Source organism: Heterocephalus glaber, unplaced genomic scaffold (assembly GCF_053883595.1).
Source record: "Heterocephalus glaber isolate CG9 unplaced genomic scaffold, H.glaber_assembly_v1.0 deba00001504, whole genome shotgun sequence".
NCBI classification, from domain to species: Eukaryota; Metazoa; Chordata; class Mammalia; order Rodentia; family Bathyergidae; genus Heterocephalus; species Heterocephalus glaber.
The window spans coordinates 38,416,709-38,435,465 of record NW_028258324.1 but is presented as its reverse complement, the minus strand read 5'-3'; the positions used below and the strand labels follow the sequence as shown (position 1 = coordinate 38,435,465).

The 18,757-nt window shown below is 36.5% G+C and overlaps 1 protein-coding gene across 3 annotated transcripts in view; it reads left to right on the top strand.

The window, feature by feature from the left end:
- The window catches only part of Sptssb (serine palmitoyltransferase small subunit B), a 44,764-nt gene extending 31,058 nt beyond the window's left edge, over positions 1 to 13,706 (top strand). The window contains exons 3-5 of one of the 3 annotated variants that reach the window (XR_015440916.1): positions 1,025 to 2,567; positions 2,667 to 2,838; positions 12,312 to 13,706. Coding sequence is in view for 1 of the 3 variants with exons in the window: in XM_087186462.1 (XP_087042588.1) it covers positions 1,055 to 1,291 (237 nt within the window). In the remaining 2 variants the exon portion in view is untranslated. Of the gene's footprint in view, positions 1 to 1,024; positions 2,568 to 2,666; positions 9,999 to 12,311 lie in introns of those variants that run through there. The other 2 variants (XR_015440915.1, XM_087186462.1) reach the window with 2 other exon arrangements.
- Positions 13,707 to 18,757: the final 5,051 nt, after the last annotated feature.

Below are 18,757 nucleotides of genomic sequence, written 5' to 3'. Positions count from 1 at the left end.
CCTTTCTCTACCACCAAAAAGCACACCAATGCCATGTGATCATGAAGGCAAGCAACTGATACTTTACCTTATACTCTATTGCTCAGCATTAACATTAAATAGGTTACAGGTATTAAATTCAAGATTTTTAACTTACAATATCTTCAATTTTCCATGTGTTTATTGGAAAATAACTCCATTGTAAGTCAAAGAGCATGATGCCATGTTTTTGCCCCAGAAATGCCCATTACAGACTCAATGATGAAGATACCTTATACCATGACTTGTGAAGTGGGGACTGGACACTCTTTGTCTAGAAATTCATAAAATTTCAGATTACCAGAATATAATAGGTTTTCACCATAATTATATTGTTTGTGTAGTCTAATCACAGTGAGTCATTCTCAACATTTTAGAGAATGTAATGAACAATTTCAAAAGCCAAATTCTCAGATACCAGTCAGGGGGTAAACTAATTAGGCAGACCCTTCTGAAGATAGCAACTTCAAGCTTGCTATATTAACTTTTCTGCATACCATTCTTTAAGTTTTCTCCCAGAATATGTGTTGTTGGAAATAGAAAGGTTATTGATTATCTCTCTTTTTTTTTTTTTGGTACCGGGAATCAAACTCAGGTCCTTGCGCTTGTGAGGCAGGCAGTGGAACCACTGAGCTAAATTCCCGGCCCCATCTCTTTTTGTATATATACATGGATAAAGAAAATGTGATTAGAATCTACTTTTAGGTAGTTTTATCACTAGAGGTCTTACTAGCAACTATCATTTTAGATAGATATTACTAATAATACAATTTCTGTAAATTATAGCAATTTTTGTTAACTGTGACAATACTTTCTATGATTAATGTATTGTGTATTGTTTCTATACAATATTCATATTAATAACCCGTTCAAAAAAAAATAATCCATTCGATGATCTTTAACATTCTTTCACAGGTTTTAGTATGCCGAGTCACAAAAGTTTAAGGAAATTCTATATTTGGTTCTTTATTTTATTTTTCATTTACTCTATTATCTTTCTTAACAGGGTGGACTTTCTACAGCTTGAAAGAGCATCATGAGCATGGATTTCAGGCGTGTGAAAGAATATTTCTCTTGGCTCTACTATCAATACCAAATCATTACATGTTGTGCTGTCATGGAGCCCTGGGAGCAATCTATGTTCAATACTGTTGTGCTAACCATTTTTGCCATGGTGGTGTACACTGCCTACATCTTCATCCCAATCCACATTCGCCTGGCTTGGGAATTTTTCTCAAAAATATGTGGATATCACAGTACAATTTCCAACTGATCTCATTTGCACTCGGTGAAATGGCATTGCACATTTATGTTGCTTACAACTTACTGATTTAGGTGACTACTATGCCATCTTTCACTCTCTGGCCAAAAAAGGACTCTTCTCTATGCACTCTTACATACCGCCTGGAGTTTCAGTTAGATGTCTAGTTTCTTTTGTACATGCTGCATTGTGCTTCAGACTATAGAACATACAATGCCTTTACCTCACATACCATATTCACTCAATGCAAATCTATCACTTTATTTTTTTAATTAAGATGACTTCAGACAAATTTTTTCTGGAAAATAAATTCATAAAAGACCCTAGTAGAATTATATTAAAATGCTCCTTTGACATCTATTCAATACTGAAGAATATACTACCAAAAAAACTCTTCATAGGCTACTATCAAAAGTATCCTATCCTTGTTTACAATGTATAAAAAGATGTGAATAAATTATCTGACCCATTAAAGTCTTATTTTCTAGTAAACTGCTAACACCTAAACATATTTTATTTCTTTTTTTTCCTTTTAATTAAATTTATTTGAAATTATTTTACCTTAATGCAAAAAGCAGGCTGGGGGAAATTATTTCTTTCAGACACGGTTCATAAGTTGTTTCAAATATTTAAAATCAACAATGTTAATTTTAGATATACAAGTAAGTATTATAATACATAATAAGAAACAAAATATAATCAAAGTAAATTCAGATATTGTGACTTTTGATTTTGCTTTGCCTTTGCATGATGCTTGGGGGAAAAGAGAAAAAAATTGTTTCTTTGCTATCCTTTCACTCAGGGGAGGAAAAAAAACATGTATTGAGTACAGGAAGAAAAGCTAATAAATAGGCTAGAAGTAATATTCTACCAGCAGGAACTTAACAGCTCCAGTTAAAATGCTTTGATACTGTGGCTCCTTTGCAGAACAGAAACAAAATTTATTAAATTTTCCTCAAAATGTTTATCCTAAAAGCAAATATAAGTTTTTAATTATACTGCTGAATCAAATGTGAATGCCAAAGACCAAGCCTTACAGCTTTTCTTTCTCCTTAATAAATATTGTTAGTAATTCTGGATGGTAGTAATACAAATAAGTTTTGGACAATATTTGTACCTTTGTTTTTTTTAGGGGAAAAAAATTCAAGGAGAGCTAGAAAGAAAGATGTTGGGCATGCCAAATTAATTTGCATGTTTGTTAAAAAGCAAACAAACTCATGTTTTGAAGAGAAACCAAGTCTGAATATGTTTTTGTTGACTTTTGCAAAATAAAATTGAGTTTAATTTTGTAAGTAAAATATTCTCTTCAGATTTGCTTTTTCCTCATTTTGCACTATTTATCTGGGTGGTACATCATATCTCAATTTTTTTTTTTTTTTTGTATCAGGGACTGAACTCAGGACCTCGCACTTGCCAGGCAGGTGCTGTGCCACTAAGCGACATCCCTGGCTCCTCAATTTAATTCTGACTAATCTAATGTGGTACTGATCTTAAAATGGTAGAATAAAGCCAACATTTACCAAGGAACTTCTCCATGAAGACATGTTGCACATGTTGAAGTAGGTATTAAGGTCTCCCTTACGAGTAACAACCCTAGAGCTTAGAAAAAGTTACATTTCTTCTTCAGACAGGCAAATATTTTCCACATGAAAGCCCATGAGAAGATAACATGAAAGGGAACAGGATGGAGGTCATCAACATGTTAGAAAACAGAATTCCATCAAATAAGAAGGGTGGAGCATGAGGAGACGGCTGAGGTTGGAAGAACAATAAGCCCAGCTCCCATTTGCCATCTTTGCTGCTATACCTACGGTGCTGTTGAACCATTTCTATGCCTCTTTAACTCGCATACCTACTTTGAAAGATTGCTGCCACTTTTAAGTATTTAACCAAAGACTCTCAGTGAAGCATGAATTTGAACGCATTCCCAGTTCACAATGGTCCAATACCCTTATACACTTGAACCCCTTCAAAGTACTCTTGGAGTACAATTACTTAGATACTACTTGACCTTTTCACAATCCTCCTACTAAAAATAAACATAGACACAGTAAAGCTTAATAGAGAATTATTGAAAAGCACTGTTTCAGGATGTTAAAGATAACCACTGAACAAACAAAAATAATACAGAGTACAAAAATTAATCAAACATAGTTTGAAAAACACTTATCAATGTGCACCAGGAAAGAAAAGAAAACTATTTGGCCTGCCTGTTCTGTTGATTTTCTAAAGTTAGCAGAGATGCTCTTTGCCTCAAACACAGTTCTCCTAGATCAGAAACACTATTTTAGTGCTTTTCCTTTGCTTCTCTTAGTTGGATATTTCAATGGTGTGTATGCAACCTTAAAAACAAAAAAAGCCAAAAGTTCCATGGTTCTAGTGAGCTTACAGTCACCAAACTGAGAATCATAAAATGTTTTTCCCCTGGCATTGGCCAAGACAACAATTGCTTTTGTATACTTGTACAACAAAAACAAAACAAAAATTCCAAGAAATCAGGCAGGTTTAATATAATTATGTTATTGATACATCTTTATTACTTGTGGAAAAAAAAATCACTAGTCTAAATTTTCTAATTTTTCCATCACTAATATATTCAGGTCCAGTCACTAGAGTGCTCCTAGAAGGCAGGGATTTGTCCTTACTTCTGAAACCCCAGTATCTAGACCAGTGGTTGGTACAGGTCTTAGCAGAAATACATCGCAGGAACTAGTACACAACTCCTCACACCCTGGTCCCGCACAAAATAAGGAAGCTCAGTATATGTGTTGGATCAACCTAAGAATGACAGCTTCTGGCTGCCACAACCATTCATTCATTAAACAAATTTACTAAAAGTCAACCACACAGCCTCTGCCTGGAACAACCTTACTCACACATGAGACAGGTATGTCTCCTGTTTGGCACAGCCCCGCCATCTAGAAACGCAGCATTGGAGGTCTCCTGTCGCTGAGGTCAGACACATCCTTGCTTGGTCTGTCTAAAGACCCAGAGCGAGGGCTGGGGTGGTGGGGTGGGGAAAGGAAGAGAAAGGAAGGAAGAAAAAGAATGAGGTGAAAAGGGAAGAAATGTTTTCTTTTTGTTTGCTAAACTTAAACTGGGATGGTCTCATAAGTGTAAAAAGACAAAATTACAACAAATTTTAAAATCTAATTGGCTTTTATTAGTGACTCTAGAATTAAGCAATATCTTATTCTATAAAATAGAATAGCTGTTCCAATAAGCTGAGTGGAGAGAGTGGGAACTATACACAGAAAAGGGCTGAAGAAAGCAGAAATAAGAACAAAAGCAGGTTGAGTGTTTCAGAGTTACTTTTCTTATGAGGTCAAAACAGAAGGAATTTCCTTATTGCACCAACTAGGAAAATGAGGCCCATTCTGACTGGTTGCTGTAATTCTTCTGGTTTTGATTTTGTTTTGTTTTTTAACTGGCCATTTCTAAGTACAAGGTGATTGCACCTAGCATGAGTGACTCCATTCTGTACTGGTTTGGTCTGCTGGGGCCTAAAGCAGGAGCTCAGTGTAAAACAATAGCCTCCCATGAACTTTATTTAACACAAATGAATTGCAATTTTTCTCTGACCTCATTCATCAAATTTCCTTCACCTCATAACCTATATCTAAATGTTTTGCATCTTTGTCCTTATTCATACTTCAGATTCTTTTATTTAAAATAATTCACTTTTTCTCCAAAGTTAAATCTTCTGAACAAGGAGACTAATCTCTCCATTCTCCAAGGAGCCCATGCCTTTCCCTCCTCTAACATTCCCTCTGCCCCACCCCACCCTGGCCACTTTGTCAGTATTTCTACAGATTCAACAACCAGGGGTGGAGTAAGTTGCTCCACAGTTCCTTCCAATTTAAAACAAAATCTGTATTCTATGAAATTCTATAAATTAATTCAGCTTTCTGTAGATTTTTCTGGCTATTGATAGGAAGCTGACTTCTTGGTAACCCCAGTACCATCATTGCTGTGGGTAAAACAGTCATAAATAATAACAAATACTAAGTACACAAAACCTCAAATTATAATCAATCAGTTCTTAATGTGAGATTCAGGTGAGAAATTCAAAAGGCATGGTTTTTATGGGAAGGGTTCCAGGAGGGATTCAGTCTGCATTTCAGTAACCCCCATCCTCACCTCCTTCCTCTCATTTCACTACCTCAGTTCCTTTAACTCTTTCATGGCCCTCACCCTGTCTGCCCTTATATGCAGCCCCAGGAAGGGTTACTGCCTCTCTACAGCCTCAGTGTTTACGACTGGATGGAAAGGGGCATGAAAAAGTCAAGATGGCTCTTAGTAGAGGGGGAAGCACTTCACGTCCTAGCGTAGTCAATAGGTAAAGTATCTCAGCTGTCAAAATGAAATCTAATATCTATCCCTCCCACCTTACTGCACAAAGGCAATACCCAGTCCTGAGTTACATTTACCTTAGCTAGAGAAAGCACCCTGCTGCAAAGAAGGAGAGGAAAAAGAGAATCCATGGCCCATGGGTGCACATTCTGTGCCTCTTGTTTCAGCTGCCACAGCGGCTCAGGTGTTAGGAGAGTATAGGCCATGTTTTGTTTTGTTTTGTTTTGTTTTGTTTTTGCATTAGGTATTCTTGGTAAAGCTAATTAAGTGGATGAAACGATGAATTAATGAAGTGCTTGTATGCTTCCAGGTTAGAGGCACTGAATCATATTCCAGACATAATTTGTCACTAGAATTTGTATTGAGCTATTAATTTACAAGGTGAAAATTTTTTTTTTTGTACTGGGGATTGAACTTGGGACCTTGCACTTGCAAGACAGGCAGCAGCACCACTGAGCTAAAACCCCAGCATACAAGGTGAATTTTTAAGCATCTGAACTAGTAGGTGAAGGTTTTGAGAGATTACCATTCCTTCTTTGTAGTATCTCATCAAAGTACTTCTCTCCTGCTTCTACATTTACTCTCACATCAAATTTCTTAACATTTTTAAACTAAAGGAAAGGAATTTCTAAAAATCTGATGCATTCGTAAAGATCTGTGACTGTGTTACTCCCCAAATACTGAACTGTTGGTTTTCAAGTCTGACTGTACATTAGAATTATCTGGAAGCTTTAAAAACTGTAAATGCCTGGCCCCATCCAGAAAAATTCAACTGAAATCTTTGGGAAAGGACTCCCAGCATGAAAAGCTCCACAGGTGATTCTAGTATTTGGCCAAGATAGAGAACTACTTCCCCAGGCTTCTGGTTAATGTTAAGTAACTGAGATCCAGCATGGAACTGGATCCTCTACTTCTCTCTCCAACTTGCTGGCTTCTCTAACCATGTGTATCTAAGATAAGGTCAAAGCCCCACTGTTTCTCTAGGTATAGTCTTAATCATAACAAATACCACTTCCCTACTGTTGTCAGTAAAAGTACTTAACATTCCCCTAAGAGCTTGAAGTGCCAAATAGTTAACATCACACTCGCTGCTGAATTTTGTTCCACATAATGATGTCTTCAATCATTTTATCATGCATCATTTAAGTGCAGTAAAATATCACAATTTATGATCACAGGCATGAAGTGATAAAGTACACTCAGTCTGCTGCTGATGAGCTTGGTAGAGGTTTTTTATTTGCAACTTGAGTACAACAAGATCATGTTACAATAATTAGATTAAGCCAGATGGATTGCACCATCAGTACTACTGCAGACCATGTAAAGCTGTATGTATTTCACAATGATGTCCTGGGCACCTCATTGATGAATGATTGTACCTTTCTCCCTTTTGTTTTTAATCTCACAGCTGCATGTCTTTAATGCACCATATGTTTGTATGTATACATACATAAAAACATATATAACATGATATGTACATACATGTACAAAAATTTTAACCATCTAAGACTGTAACAATATAATTTTTGGCAGAAAACATCCTAATTAGAAACCAAGATAATCATGTGATATGTCTGATTAGCAAGATAATCACAAATTGGAGAATGCAGTGGCACAGCCTCTACTTCTTGCTCTGGCTGGCTATATGGAGCTCTGGACAAGTCACTATACTTCTCTGGCTTTTATCTTCTGTACTGTGAAATAAAAAATAACTTGGGGATGGAATATGTGATTTTTTTCCTCATTGATTTTTCAATCATTTAAGGGTCATGTTAAGATTTCTGAAGCTACATCTGCTCACCAGAGAGATTACCAGCATCAACATATCAATGCCTATCATAAAGTCAGGAGAAGGGAAGTGGAATTTAAGTTCCACTGGACCAAAAGCCACAGAATTAATTTTCATCCTCATTGCAGTGGCTGGAAATCAATAAAAACAAAATGAAAATATCTACTTAAAACACCTTAACTAATTTTCACAGCTATATAAAAATGTGTGAAGACATATTGTCAGCTAACTTCTATCTACCCAATTACACTTATCCTTCAACTCCATTTCAAATTCTACCTCTTCTACGAGGCTAACCACATACCATAACAATAAATGGCTAATATTTTATGGCATGTACTATACATCAGATACTGTTTGGAACACTTTGCTTATATAACATATTTAATCCCCATAATATTCCTGACAGGTAGATACTATTATTATCCCTTTCCTATCCCCTTTCTACAGTGGGTAAAGCTAAGGCACAGAGCATTTACATGACTTATTGAAGGCCATACAGCAGTGAGAGACCTGGGATTTGAACTGAAGCCATCTGTTCCAGAGGCAATGTTTGGCCATTGAAGGAAACATCCATATCACCCATCCCATACTCCACACCCTGTTTTCTCTTGGATTCTATCATTCACTTAGTCTGTGTGTTTACAGGAGATCAATTAACACTTTGAGATACAGACAAAATACTAGATAGGGTGACCACCCATCCTAGTTTATACACTAGTGCCTTTAAGAAGGAGTGAGGGTGGGAAAATTCAGAGAAGACTTCCTACAGGAAGTGATGCCTGATCTACATTTTAAAGGATAAAGCAATTACTCACCTTTAAATCAGCAATTAAAATCATTTTGCTTTCTAATATAAATATCCCCCCCCTTACCAATTGATTATATTACTTGGACCACAAAAGACATACTTTTGTAAATGAAGTTGACCATTCCTCCCCCAAAATGAAAGAAAACTTTAAATTACTAGCAAAAATAAAGTTCAATCCTACTGTAATTGGAGTAAGTTGCTAGTATACCCAAGTCTTAAATTGTCGCTTCCAGGTGATGTTCTTGGTCTGTTAGAAAATGATGGAAAGATTTCATGAAAATAATTGTGTGTGTGTGTGTGTGTGTGTGTGTGTGTGTGTGTGTGTGCTGAGGATTGAATCCAGGGCCTTACAAATAAGATTAAGCACATATCCTGAGCCACACCTCCAGCCCAGAAATACTTGATTAGGTAAGAAGGAACTATTTCAAAACAAAAGAAAGTGAGAGAAATATTCCTTCTCACAGTGTTGAGCTTCAGACTCTCCAACATATCAAAGGTAATGAACCAATAACTCCTTCAGGATGTGAGGGGAAAGATGCTACATCTTGGTGAGTTCAGACTAATAGAAACTCATTCCACTTATATACACTGAGACCTAGTTCTGGGATGGTTCAGCCAACAGGAAAGCACTGAGAGTGAATTTAAAAAGACTATTGAGATGTTATTTTCTTTTTGTTTTGGTGATTTTACTTTTTAGTTAATAGTTACATTTTTCAAACTTATAATGGGTAACTTTTTTAACCTGACCATGAAGACAACCTTATTTTATAGATATGCAAAGACACCAGTCTTGTAAGACATAATTACTAGAGGCTCAAAAACACTGGGAACCACAAAGAAGAAATGTTAGGGAAGACATGATGCTTCTTATTTCCTCAAAGCTATTCCAGATGACTCTAAATTAATTGCCACTTTGACAGAGGTACCTTTGAGAGTCAAAGACTCAGGGGAGCAGCAGAACAAGTTTCTATTTGACATCTTCTACAATCAGTGCCCATAGCAGAGAGGCCCTACAAGCTATAGCAAATCCTCTGCACATGCCCATGTGCACTCTCCACAAATGGGAATATCTTCCATAAAGATGTCATGACCTTTCCTCTATTAACATTTTTGACAAATCCTTTTTTCTCAGGACAAAGGTGACTTGAATAGTAGCCTATTTGAGTGATCACAAATCCCATAATAGAACACTTCTTGCCCTTTTTCATATGTGACATGATTTGTTCAGTGTCAATTCTTCCTTTAGACAATAAGCAACAAGAGGGCAGGGATTTTTGTGCATTACTATATCCTCATCACTATCTGGAATCAAGAAGGCCCCCAAGAAATCTTTGCCAAAGAGATCATACCCACTTAGAAAGTTGTGAGCAATGAGAAAACACATGCCAAGTACCATCACCATGCCAGCAACTCAATCAGTATTTGTTGAACTGAGTGGACGAGTTGAGAAGTTTCTCGTTCACTCACTCTTGATGCCCTCTCCAACTGCTTTTTGGCTTCCCCTCCTTTTATACCTTTCAAATTGTTCCTCAATGCTTTAGTTACTGGATTGTAGTTGTTCTCCAACTCCTGCCCTTTCCACTCTATTGCACCATTTTTCTAGAAACTCTCATAATGAAAACTGCTAGACACAGTGCCTGTGACTTCATCACTGCAGATTCTCCTGCAACTTCCCTGAACTTTCTTCATTTGGTCACTGACTCTGGATTTTCTTCTGTTCTCTCCATGTGAATCTCAGCAGGAGACTCACCTTGACCATCTGCCTTTTTTCTTTCATTAAGGTTGGATTTATCAAAGCCATCCCAGGCTATATAGGGAGTCCAAGGCCAGCCTGACTAAAAAGTAAGACCTTGTCTCAAAAAACAAAACAAAAAAGTGATTGGACTAGGCTTCCATTACCACATCTTGCTAATAACTCCTAAATTTTCAGATCTTCTGTATTTGCTTGATCTGTAGTACCCTAGTCCTAACACCCTGGAAATATTTTTCCTCTTTTGTTTTCACAATGCATTACTTCTCCCCTCAACCACAGTCTATAGGCAATCCTCCAAATATGATTTGCCTGCTACAGACTCCCTTAGGATAAGATCCAGCTAGCACAAGTCCTAGCACAAAGCAGGCAATAAATGTTTGCTGAATGAATGAATGAGTTTGTGAAACTTTTACTAACCATTTTCATTTGAATCACTGCACCATTTCAAATTTTACATTAAAATGATGTCTGTTTTCCTCCAAATTCATCTGTGTCCTGAATTTCCTGCTGTTGATATCAGCATCTACCCACTTGAGCTTAAAACCTTCAAGTTTTCTTTGACTTCTCTCCATTTCCCTCATATTTAACAAATATTAAACATTTCCTATCACATCCCACATCACATCTCTCCATCCTTACTGTCAGCACACAAACCCAGGAAAGCTTCAGGTCCCATCAGGATATTCACAAATCTTTCCTTTCTCAAGCATGCAAAGACTCACTCTTACCTGCTGCAGACTAGTAGTCTAATATCATCAAACCATTTTTCAGAAATCTCTATAATCCAGTCTCCCGTCCTCCCTAACTATGGATTCAACCTCAAGTCCACACCCACTACCCACTCTACACAGGCTGATCCTGTCAGAGACCACTCAAGTTCTGGCTTGTTCGTTCCCTACATGGAATATTTTCTTCTTCACCGTGTATGAAATTCTGCTATAATTCAGGACTGAGATCAAGTAATTTCTCAAATTTATTGTGATCAGACATGTTCTCTATCTCTCTTTCCTCCATGACACTTAAATTCTACACCATGACCTCACTGAAAGCTTGATGTAGGATTTTGCCATGATTTTTCTATGTTCATTTGTTTCTACTAAGAGATTTCAGGCTTAGGGAGGACAAGACCATGACCTGAACTCTCAGCAAGTAGTTAAGTAGACAGAGATTGGTTATTTTTATCAATTTTGATATAACTGCCACTCATTAAAAATAATGAGATGCATTCCCTAGAAACAGAATACACAGAAAACTGTTGTAAATTAGGACTAATTTTATTTCCTTGAAAAGTTGGAAATAAATTTCCAAAAGAAAAAATTGTGTGCTCAGAATTTTCTAACAGTGTCATTTAAAACACAATTTTGAAATTTACTTGCACAAGGAAAAGCAAAATATTTTAGTGGAGAATGAAAAGGAAGGCCAAAATAAAATTATAATTTCTCATGCAAAATCCAATATACATACACATAATCTCAAAAAATTTTATCTTGTCAATCTCGCTCATACTTTAAAGATAGTCCTAAAGATTTCACATTTTTCACCCTTCTTAAGAGAAAATTCTGTCCTAAGTATGTCTCTTAGTGGGTATTTTAATTTTGAATAATTTTAGGCTTACCAAACAGTAGCAAACATAGCAGAGTATTCATCTGCCTTTCACCTATATTCCAATGTCAACATACTGCATAGTCATAGGTCAATTACCACAATCAGAAAACTAACTTTGTTACACTACTGACTGGACTATACATCTTACTTGTATTTCCCTTAATGTCTTATATCTGTTCCAGGAGAAATTTAGGATACAACATTGCAATGGATTGTCTCCTCGATTTTCTCCAATCTGTGATAGTTTTCAGTCTTTTCTTGTCTTCTGTGATCTTGGCATTTAATGAGGGCCAGTCAGCTATTTTGTAGAATGGCCCTCAATTTCGGTTTATCTGATGCTTTCTCATGATTAGATAGAGCCTGTGTGCCCTTTTGTCAAAACTACTGCAAAAGTGACCTTCTATCCTACTCAGTGCATCCTGTCCTCCTGTTAATTTGTCTCAATACCAGTGACATTAACTTTGGTATGGTGGTATCAGGTTTCAAATTCATTATTCCTCCCTTTTTCATTGTTAAATACCCTGGAAGATACCTGCCTAGTTACAGCTCTACCCCTAGTGGATCTTCATTAACCCACAAATATATCTGTATCATACTTCCAAGACAAATAGGATACTTGGCAGAAGAAAAAAAAGGAGAGATAAGGAAATGAAAAGAAATGTAGAAAAAAGAATGGGAAAATGAAGAAAAATTAATCTTTTTGTATTTTTCTTAACTATAGATTACTTCAAAAACAGTACTTTAGAGAGAAGCTGAGCCATTCCCAGCACCCAGAAGGAAGCTTCCCCACCATCATTCCATGTTCCTAGGGCAGAGAAAGTGAGCCTCGATGGCGCCAGAAGCACCCACCACCCCATGGAAATGAGAAGACACATAAACAAGCCTCAAAAACAGACTTCCAGATCACCTACAGCAACCCCAAAGGGAAACAAGATGGAACAATCTGATACTCAACCACCTGGACTCTCTGAACTGGCAACAAAAGAGGATCTGGGAAAAATGAAATCAGAAATAATTACTCAGATAACAGTAAAGATTTTGCTCATAGTGCAAGACATGATTAATAAATCTAGAGAAGACATAGATAAAAAAAATAGAGGATCTGAGGAACATGATGGAATCCCAACATAGGAAACAAATGGAATCCATAAAACAGATGCAAACAGATTTCCAGGAGATTAAAAACTCCATCAAAAGTCTGTGCAGCAGAATGAACCAATGTGAGAATAGAATTTCAGATATAGAAGATAAGATTCCAATTAGTGACCAGGAAAAGAAAAATTGCTTTAAAATTGTAAAGGAACATGAGAAATCAATCCAGCAGCTGCTAAATGATGCAAAGAAGAATAACATAAGACTGACTGGAGTCAGTGAAGAAAGAGGAGAGAGTGCAGATGACATAAAAAACTGTTCACAGAAGTGATGGCAGAAAACTTCCCAGGCAGGGGAAAAGAACTTGACATACAGATAAATGAGACATATAGGACTCCAGCTAGGCTTGATTAAAAAAAAAATCTACACATAGGCATATAATAGTTAGGATTCCAGAAATCCAACAGAAGAACAAAATTCTACAAGCAGTGAGAGAAAAGAAACAAATCACATACAAAGGAAAGCCCATCAGAATCACAGCCGACTTCTCAATGCAAACCCTCAAGGCAAGAAGAGCTTGGAGTGATGTATTTCAAGCCCTAAAGGAAAACAGCCTCCAACCCAGATTGATGTACCCTGCAAAACTATCTTTCAAAATTGATGGAGAAATAAGATACTTTCATGACAAAAAGCACCTCAGGAAATTCATGAATACCAAACCAGCACTCCAAAACTTTTAGACAATACCCTAGGAGAAGACAGTGAGGATCACAACCCCAGGAAGCCCAGCAGAATGAATCCATTGAGCGTGACAAATTAAACGTAAAGGAGGAGAATCCAACAAAAAGAAAAAGTCATGACAAGGCTTTTAAAACTTTTAACTTCAACTTCCCTAATGATTGTATAATTCAATCTTGTTATTATACTGATTAGTATTTTTCTGATTCTACAGTTGCACACTTTTCCTTGTCCTGTATTGGCTATTTATCATCTTCTTATGTCTACTTTTTAATTGGGTTGTCTATTAATGAGCTCTAAGAATTCTTTATATATTCTGGTCATAGGTTATATTCATTGTAAATATGGTCTGTTTAAGGACTACTTTTCATTTTAATGATGTCATTTAAAGTTTTAAATTTTGATGGAATCTTATTTATCAATTTTGTTCTTTTATACATCATGTCTTTTGTATCCTAGGTAGTTCTTGCCTACCCTAAATTCATAAACATTTTCCCTTATAATTTCTTCTTAAAGTTTTATACTTTTATAGTTTTTCTACTTTAGGCTTCAATTTAGGTTCATAGATCCCTTCAAGTTATTTTCATGTATGGAAATAAAAGGTTGAGGTTAGGGTTTATATATGGATGGCAGGTGTTCTAGTGCCATTTGCTGAAAACACTTTCTTTTCCTTGGCTCTTGAATTGAGTTTATATTCTATAAAATGCTAATGTTAAATAATCTTTCAAAACTCAGTGGACCATATATGTGTGGTTCTATATCTAGATTCTCTGTTTTATTCCAATGATCTATATGTCTTTCCTTACACCAACACTGCCTTAATTACTGTAGCTTTAGAAGTCTTAAAATTAGGTAATAAATGTCTTCCAACACTATTTTTTTTTAACTTTTCTAGGTCCTTTGTACTCATACAGAACTTTTAAATTTCAATAGCCAATTCTTCATTTATAGCAAGTATACACAGACCTGAATTTTTATATATACTTTGTGTTTTCTAATCCTGCTAAATTCAAATACAAGTTCTAGGGGCTCCTAGAGATTTATTAGTATTTTCTCTGTAGATGATCACTTCATCTAAATATAAAGATTTTGCTTCTACCTTGCCAATCCTATCCTAATTGTGTCACTTATTGCCAGACTATTTTGGTGGGGACTAGGTTTCAAAGTTTAATGGACAGATAAAGAGTAAGCATATCTGCCCTTGTTCCCCACCTTAAGGAGAAAGCATTGTAACTTCTCCATTCATATAAGGCATTCTCACTGGAGGTATGGAGTACATGTCTTTAATCTGTTGAGAAGGTTCTGTTCTACTTCTAGCCTCCTGATAGCTTTTACCATGAACAGCTGTAGAATTTAGTCCAATACTCTTTCTCCAACTACTGACAGGATCATATGGCTCTTTTCTTTCCTCTGTTAAAATGATGACTTTTGGGGGTGGATCTTCCAAAGCTGAACCAACACTGCCATCCCTATAACAAAACCACTTTCTACATCCTGCCAGATCTGACTTCTAATTGTTTTGTTAAACAAATTTCTATCTATGTTCATACTTTTTTCTTCTGTTATCTTTATCCAGTTTTAGTATTAGCACAATGTTGACGTCCTAAAATGAGGGAAGAAGTGTTCCTTTTTTTTTGTTTCTGCTTTAAATGTTTTATATAATTTATCAGTTAAAATGTATGTGAGCCTGTTGTTGTCATATAGGTAGGTTTTCAGGCTAGAAACATACTTTCTTTAATAGATGCTATTCAAATTTTATATTTCCTCCAGAGTTAGTTTCATTAATTTGTCTTCCAAAGTACTTCTTAGAAGTTGTCAAATTTATTTCAAAAAAGATCTTTGAAATATGCTTTCTATATCCCTTTAAATTCTGTAAAATCTGTGGTAATGTCTCCTAGGTCTTAATATTTTAATTTTAAAAATGTGTAAATGATATTGTGTAATAGGAAGTAAAGGTTTAGGGGGGCGGGGGAGGTGGGGGGGAGAGAAAGAGGGGGAAAAATATGAGAAAGGGAAAAAATGGAAACGGGATCTTTGCAAGTAGGGAGGGGTGGAAGGGATAAGGGGAGGGCAGGGGAAGGGGGAAAAAAATAAGAACCAAGATACTCATGTAGTGGTACAAGATCCCAATGATGTATGTAAATATATTTTATACCTAAAGTGTACCAATAAACTTAATGGTGGAAAAAAAATAATGCTATATAATAAACTCAACAATAGATCTAAAAAAAAATAGTACTTTAAGGGAACACTATGCTTTCAAAAAGATATACCAGGGGATGGGGATTTAGCTCAGGGGTTTCACCACCTGCTGCACAAGAGCAAGAGCAAGGACCTGAGTTCGATCCCTGGTACAAAAGAAAAAAAGATATACCAATATTGCATGTGGGCCTCCCAGCCAGGGATGCACTGGTAAGGAGTGGAGCCCCATGGCACCTGAAGGACCCCCAACACCCACCCCTGCTTCTGGTCTCCTAGTTGTGCCTATACCTGGATCTATACCCCAGAGGCACAGGGGATCATAAAGGCCATTGTCCTGAGCTCCAGAAGACAAAGCAGAAGTGAACAACAAAAAGAAGGCCTCTCTCAGCCTCGTTGATGAAAACTGAAGCCCATTGGAGAAGTGAAGACAATCTCTGCAACAAAGGCACAACAGACCACCGTACTTGATAAGTTGGAGGGATCATCACCTCCCATCAGAACCTGGACTATCTTCAGGGGAAGGGCAGCTGAAACCTGCAGCACAACCTTGCAGAGTTCAACCCTGCAGGAGGTCAGGGAGTTCAACTTACACCTTGCAGCCAGAAATCAGCCTGAATCTCAGGGGTCTGCTGCTGGCTTGATGAGACTAATTGACTTAGGTGTTGACTATTGTGACATGTTGTGTTTTGTGACAGCAGAGACATTCCCTAAAGGAGGCCCTTCATTTTTATTTTTTATTTTCAAAATCATTTTTTCTCTTATTTTTAATTTTTACTTATTTTCTTCTATTCTTTTCAAATTTATTTCTTCTTTCTCTCTTCTTTCTTTTCTTTCTCTCTTTCTCTCACTTTCTCACTCTCCTACATTGTTCTTCATCTCCCTTTTTGTTCCTATTCCTGCCCTAATTTGGATTTCTTCTTTTTCTTTACTTTGCTCTTTTTTCTTCTCCCAATTGTCATTAGTTTCAAAGGAAAGTGAATACAGTTTCTAGCTTCCCTGTTGCTGATAGATTGTTCTGTTCTTTTCTTTGTTCTTTCATTCTGTCTTTTCCTCTTGTCTTCAACAGTTCCCTAGAGTTTGCATTATCGTCCTGTATCCTCTGGCATTACTTCTAACCTTTCCCTATCCTTCTACCTATCTATCCCTCCCTCTCCAGCTTCTTCTAAGTCCCCATCCTGAAAGATAAAGTTGCTATATTGGAGAGTTTATTCACTATAAACATATTTTGGTCTGCTCCTCGATTTTGATTTAATTCACACAATTAAAGGTGATAGATTAATAACTACCACATTGTCATTTTCTAAGATATACTTTTTACTATTGTTATTGCTGATTGTACCTCTTGGGCTAAGGGGTTGTGATTGATCTAATCAGTTATCCTTCTGGTATAATGAAAATGAGATTGCCTGAGAGTCTTTAGAGACTCAAACCCTTAAGACCAGCTATATCTGGAAGACACCTCTGAGAAGCAATAATTCCATAAGAGTTCTAAATACAAGCAACAAAGATACCTACAATAAGCAATATAGAAGTATCAAGCCAGGAACTAAACCTAGGACAGTACCAACAACAAAAATAGAAATGAGAAGACATTTAAGTAAGGCATAATCCCAGACGTCCAGCTCACCAAAGGCAAATTCTGGGGGAAACAAGATGGAAAAGTCTGATAATCAACCACCTGGACACCCTGAACTGATAGCACAGAAAGTAACAAAACACATGAATGCGGCTCTAGAAAAATTCAAAACAGAAATAATCTCCCAGATAACTACAGAGATGGTGAGCAGAATGAAAGACATGATTAGAGACTCTAGAACAGAAACAGATAAAAAAAAAAAATAGATGAGTTCAGGACCATGATGGTAGCCATGAATGCCCAGCATAGGAAAGAAATGGAAATCATGAATACCCAACATAGTAAAGAAATGGAATCCATGAAACAGATTCAAACAGATATCTAGGAGATTAAAAAGTCTATTCAAAGTATACACAGCAGACTGAGTCAATCTGAAGATAGAATATCAGATATAGAGGACAGGATGGTGGTCAGTGACCATGAAAAGAGAGAAAGAGAGCTTTCTTAAAAATAGTAAGGGACAGGGACAGGGATTTAGCTCAGTGGTTCTGGTGCCTCCCTTGCAAGCACAAGGTCCTGAGTTCAACAACCAGTACCAAAAAAAAAAAAAAAAATAGTAAGGGACCTTGAGAAATCAATCCAATAGCTCCTACATGATGCAAAGAAGAATAATATAAGACTGATAGGAGTCCATGAAAAAGCAGGAGAAAGTACAAATGACATTAAAAAAACTGTTCACAGAATTAATGACAGGTAACTTTCCAAACAGAGCAAAATAATTTGACATACAGAAAATTGAGGCATATAGGACTCCATCTAGCCATGATCAAAAAAAATCTACACCTAGACATATAATAATCAAGATCCCAGAAACCCAACAGAAGAACAAACTACTACAAGCAGTTAGAGAAAAGAAACAAATCACATGCAAAGGAAAGCCCATCAGAAGCATAGCAGACTTTTCAACACAAATCAAGGAGAGCCTGTTGTGAGATATTTCAAGCCCTAAAAGAAAACAACCTCCAACCTAGATTGATGTATCCTGCAAAACTATCTTTCAAAATTGATTGGGAAATAAGATACTTCCATGACAAAGAACACCTGAGAAACTTCATGAATACCAAACCAACACTCCAACCAATTCTAAAAAATATCCTAGAAAAAGACAATGAAGGTCATAACTCCATGAGGCCCAACAGAGCAAATCCATCAGGCAAGGCAAGAAATTAAAAGGAGAGGGAAAAAAATACAAAAGAGCCAACAACAGGAAAATAACATGATAATGATAAGTCAATACACATCAGTTATAACCATCAATGTTAATGGTCTCAACTCACCAATCAAAAGAAACAGACTGGCAGAATAGATTAAGTAGCAAAATCCAACAACATGCTGTATGCAAGAAACACACCTAGTTCAAAAAGAAACTCATAGACTGAAAGTAAAAGAATGGAAAACAATTTTCCATGCAACAGGAACCTGGCAAAAAGGTGGGGTAGCTATCTTATTTACAGACAAAGTAAATTTCAAACCAAAACTAATTAAGAGAGACAAAGGTC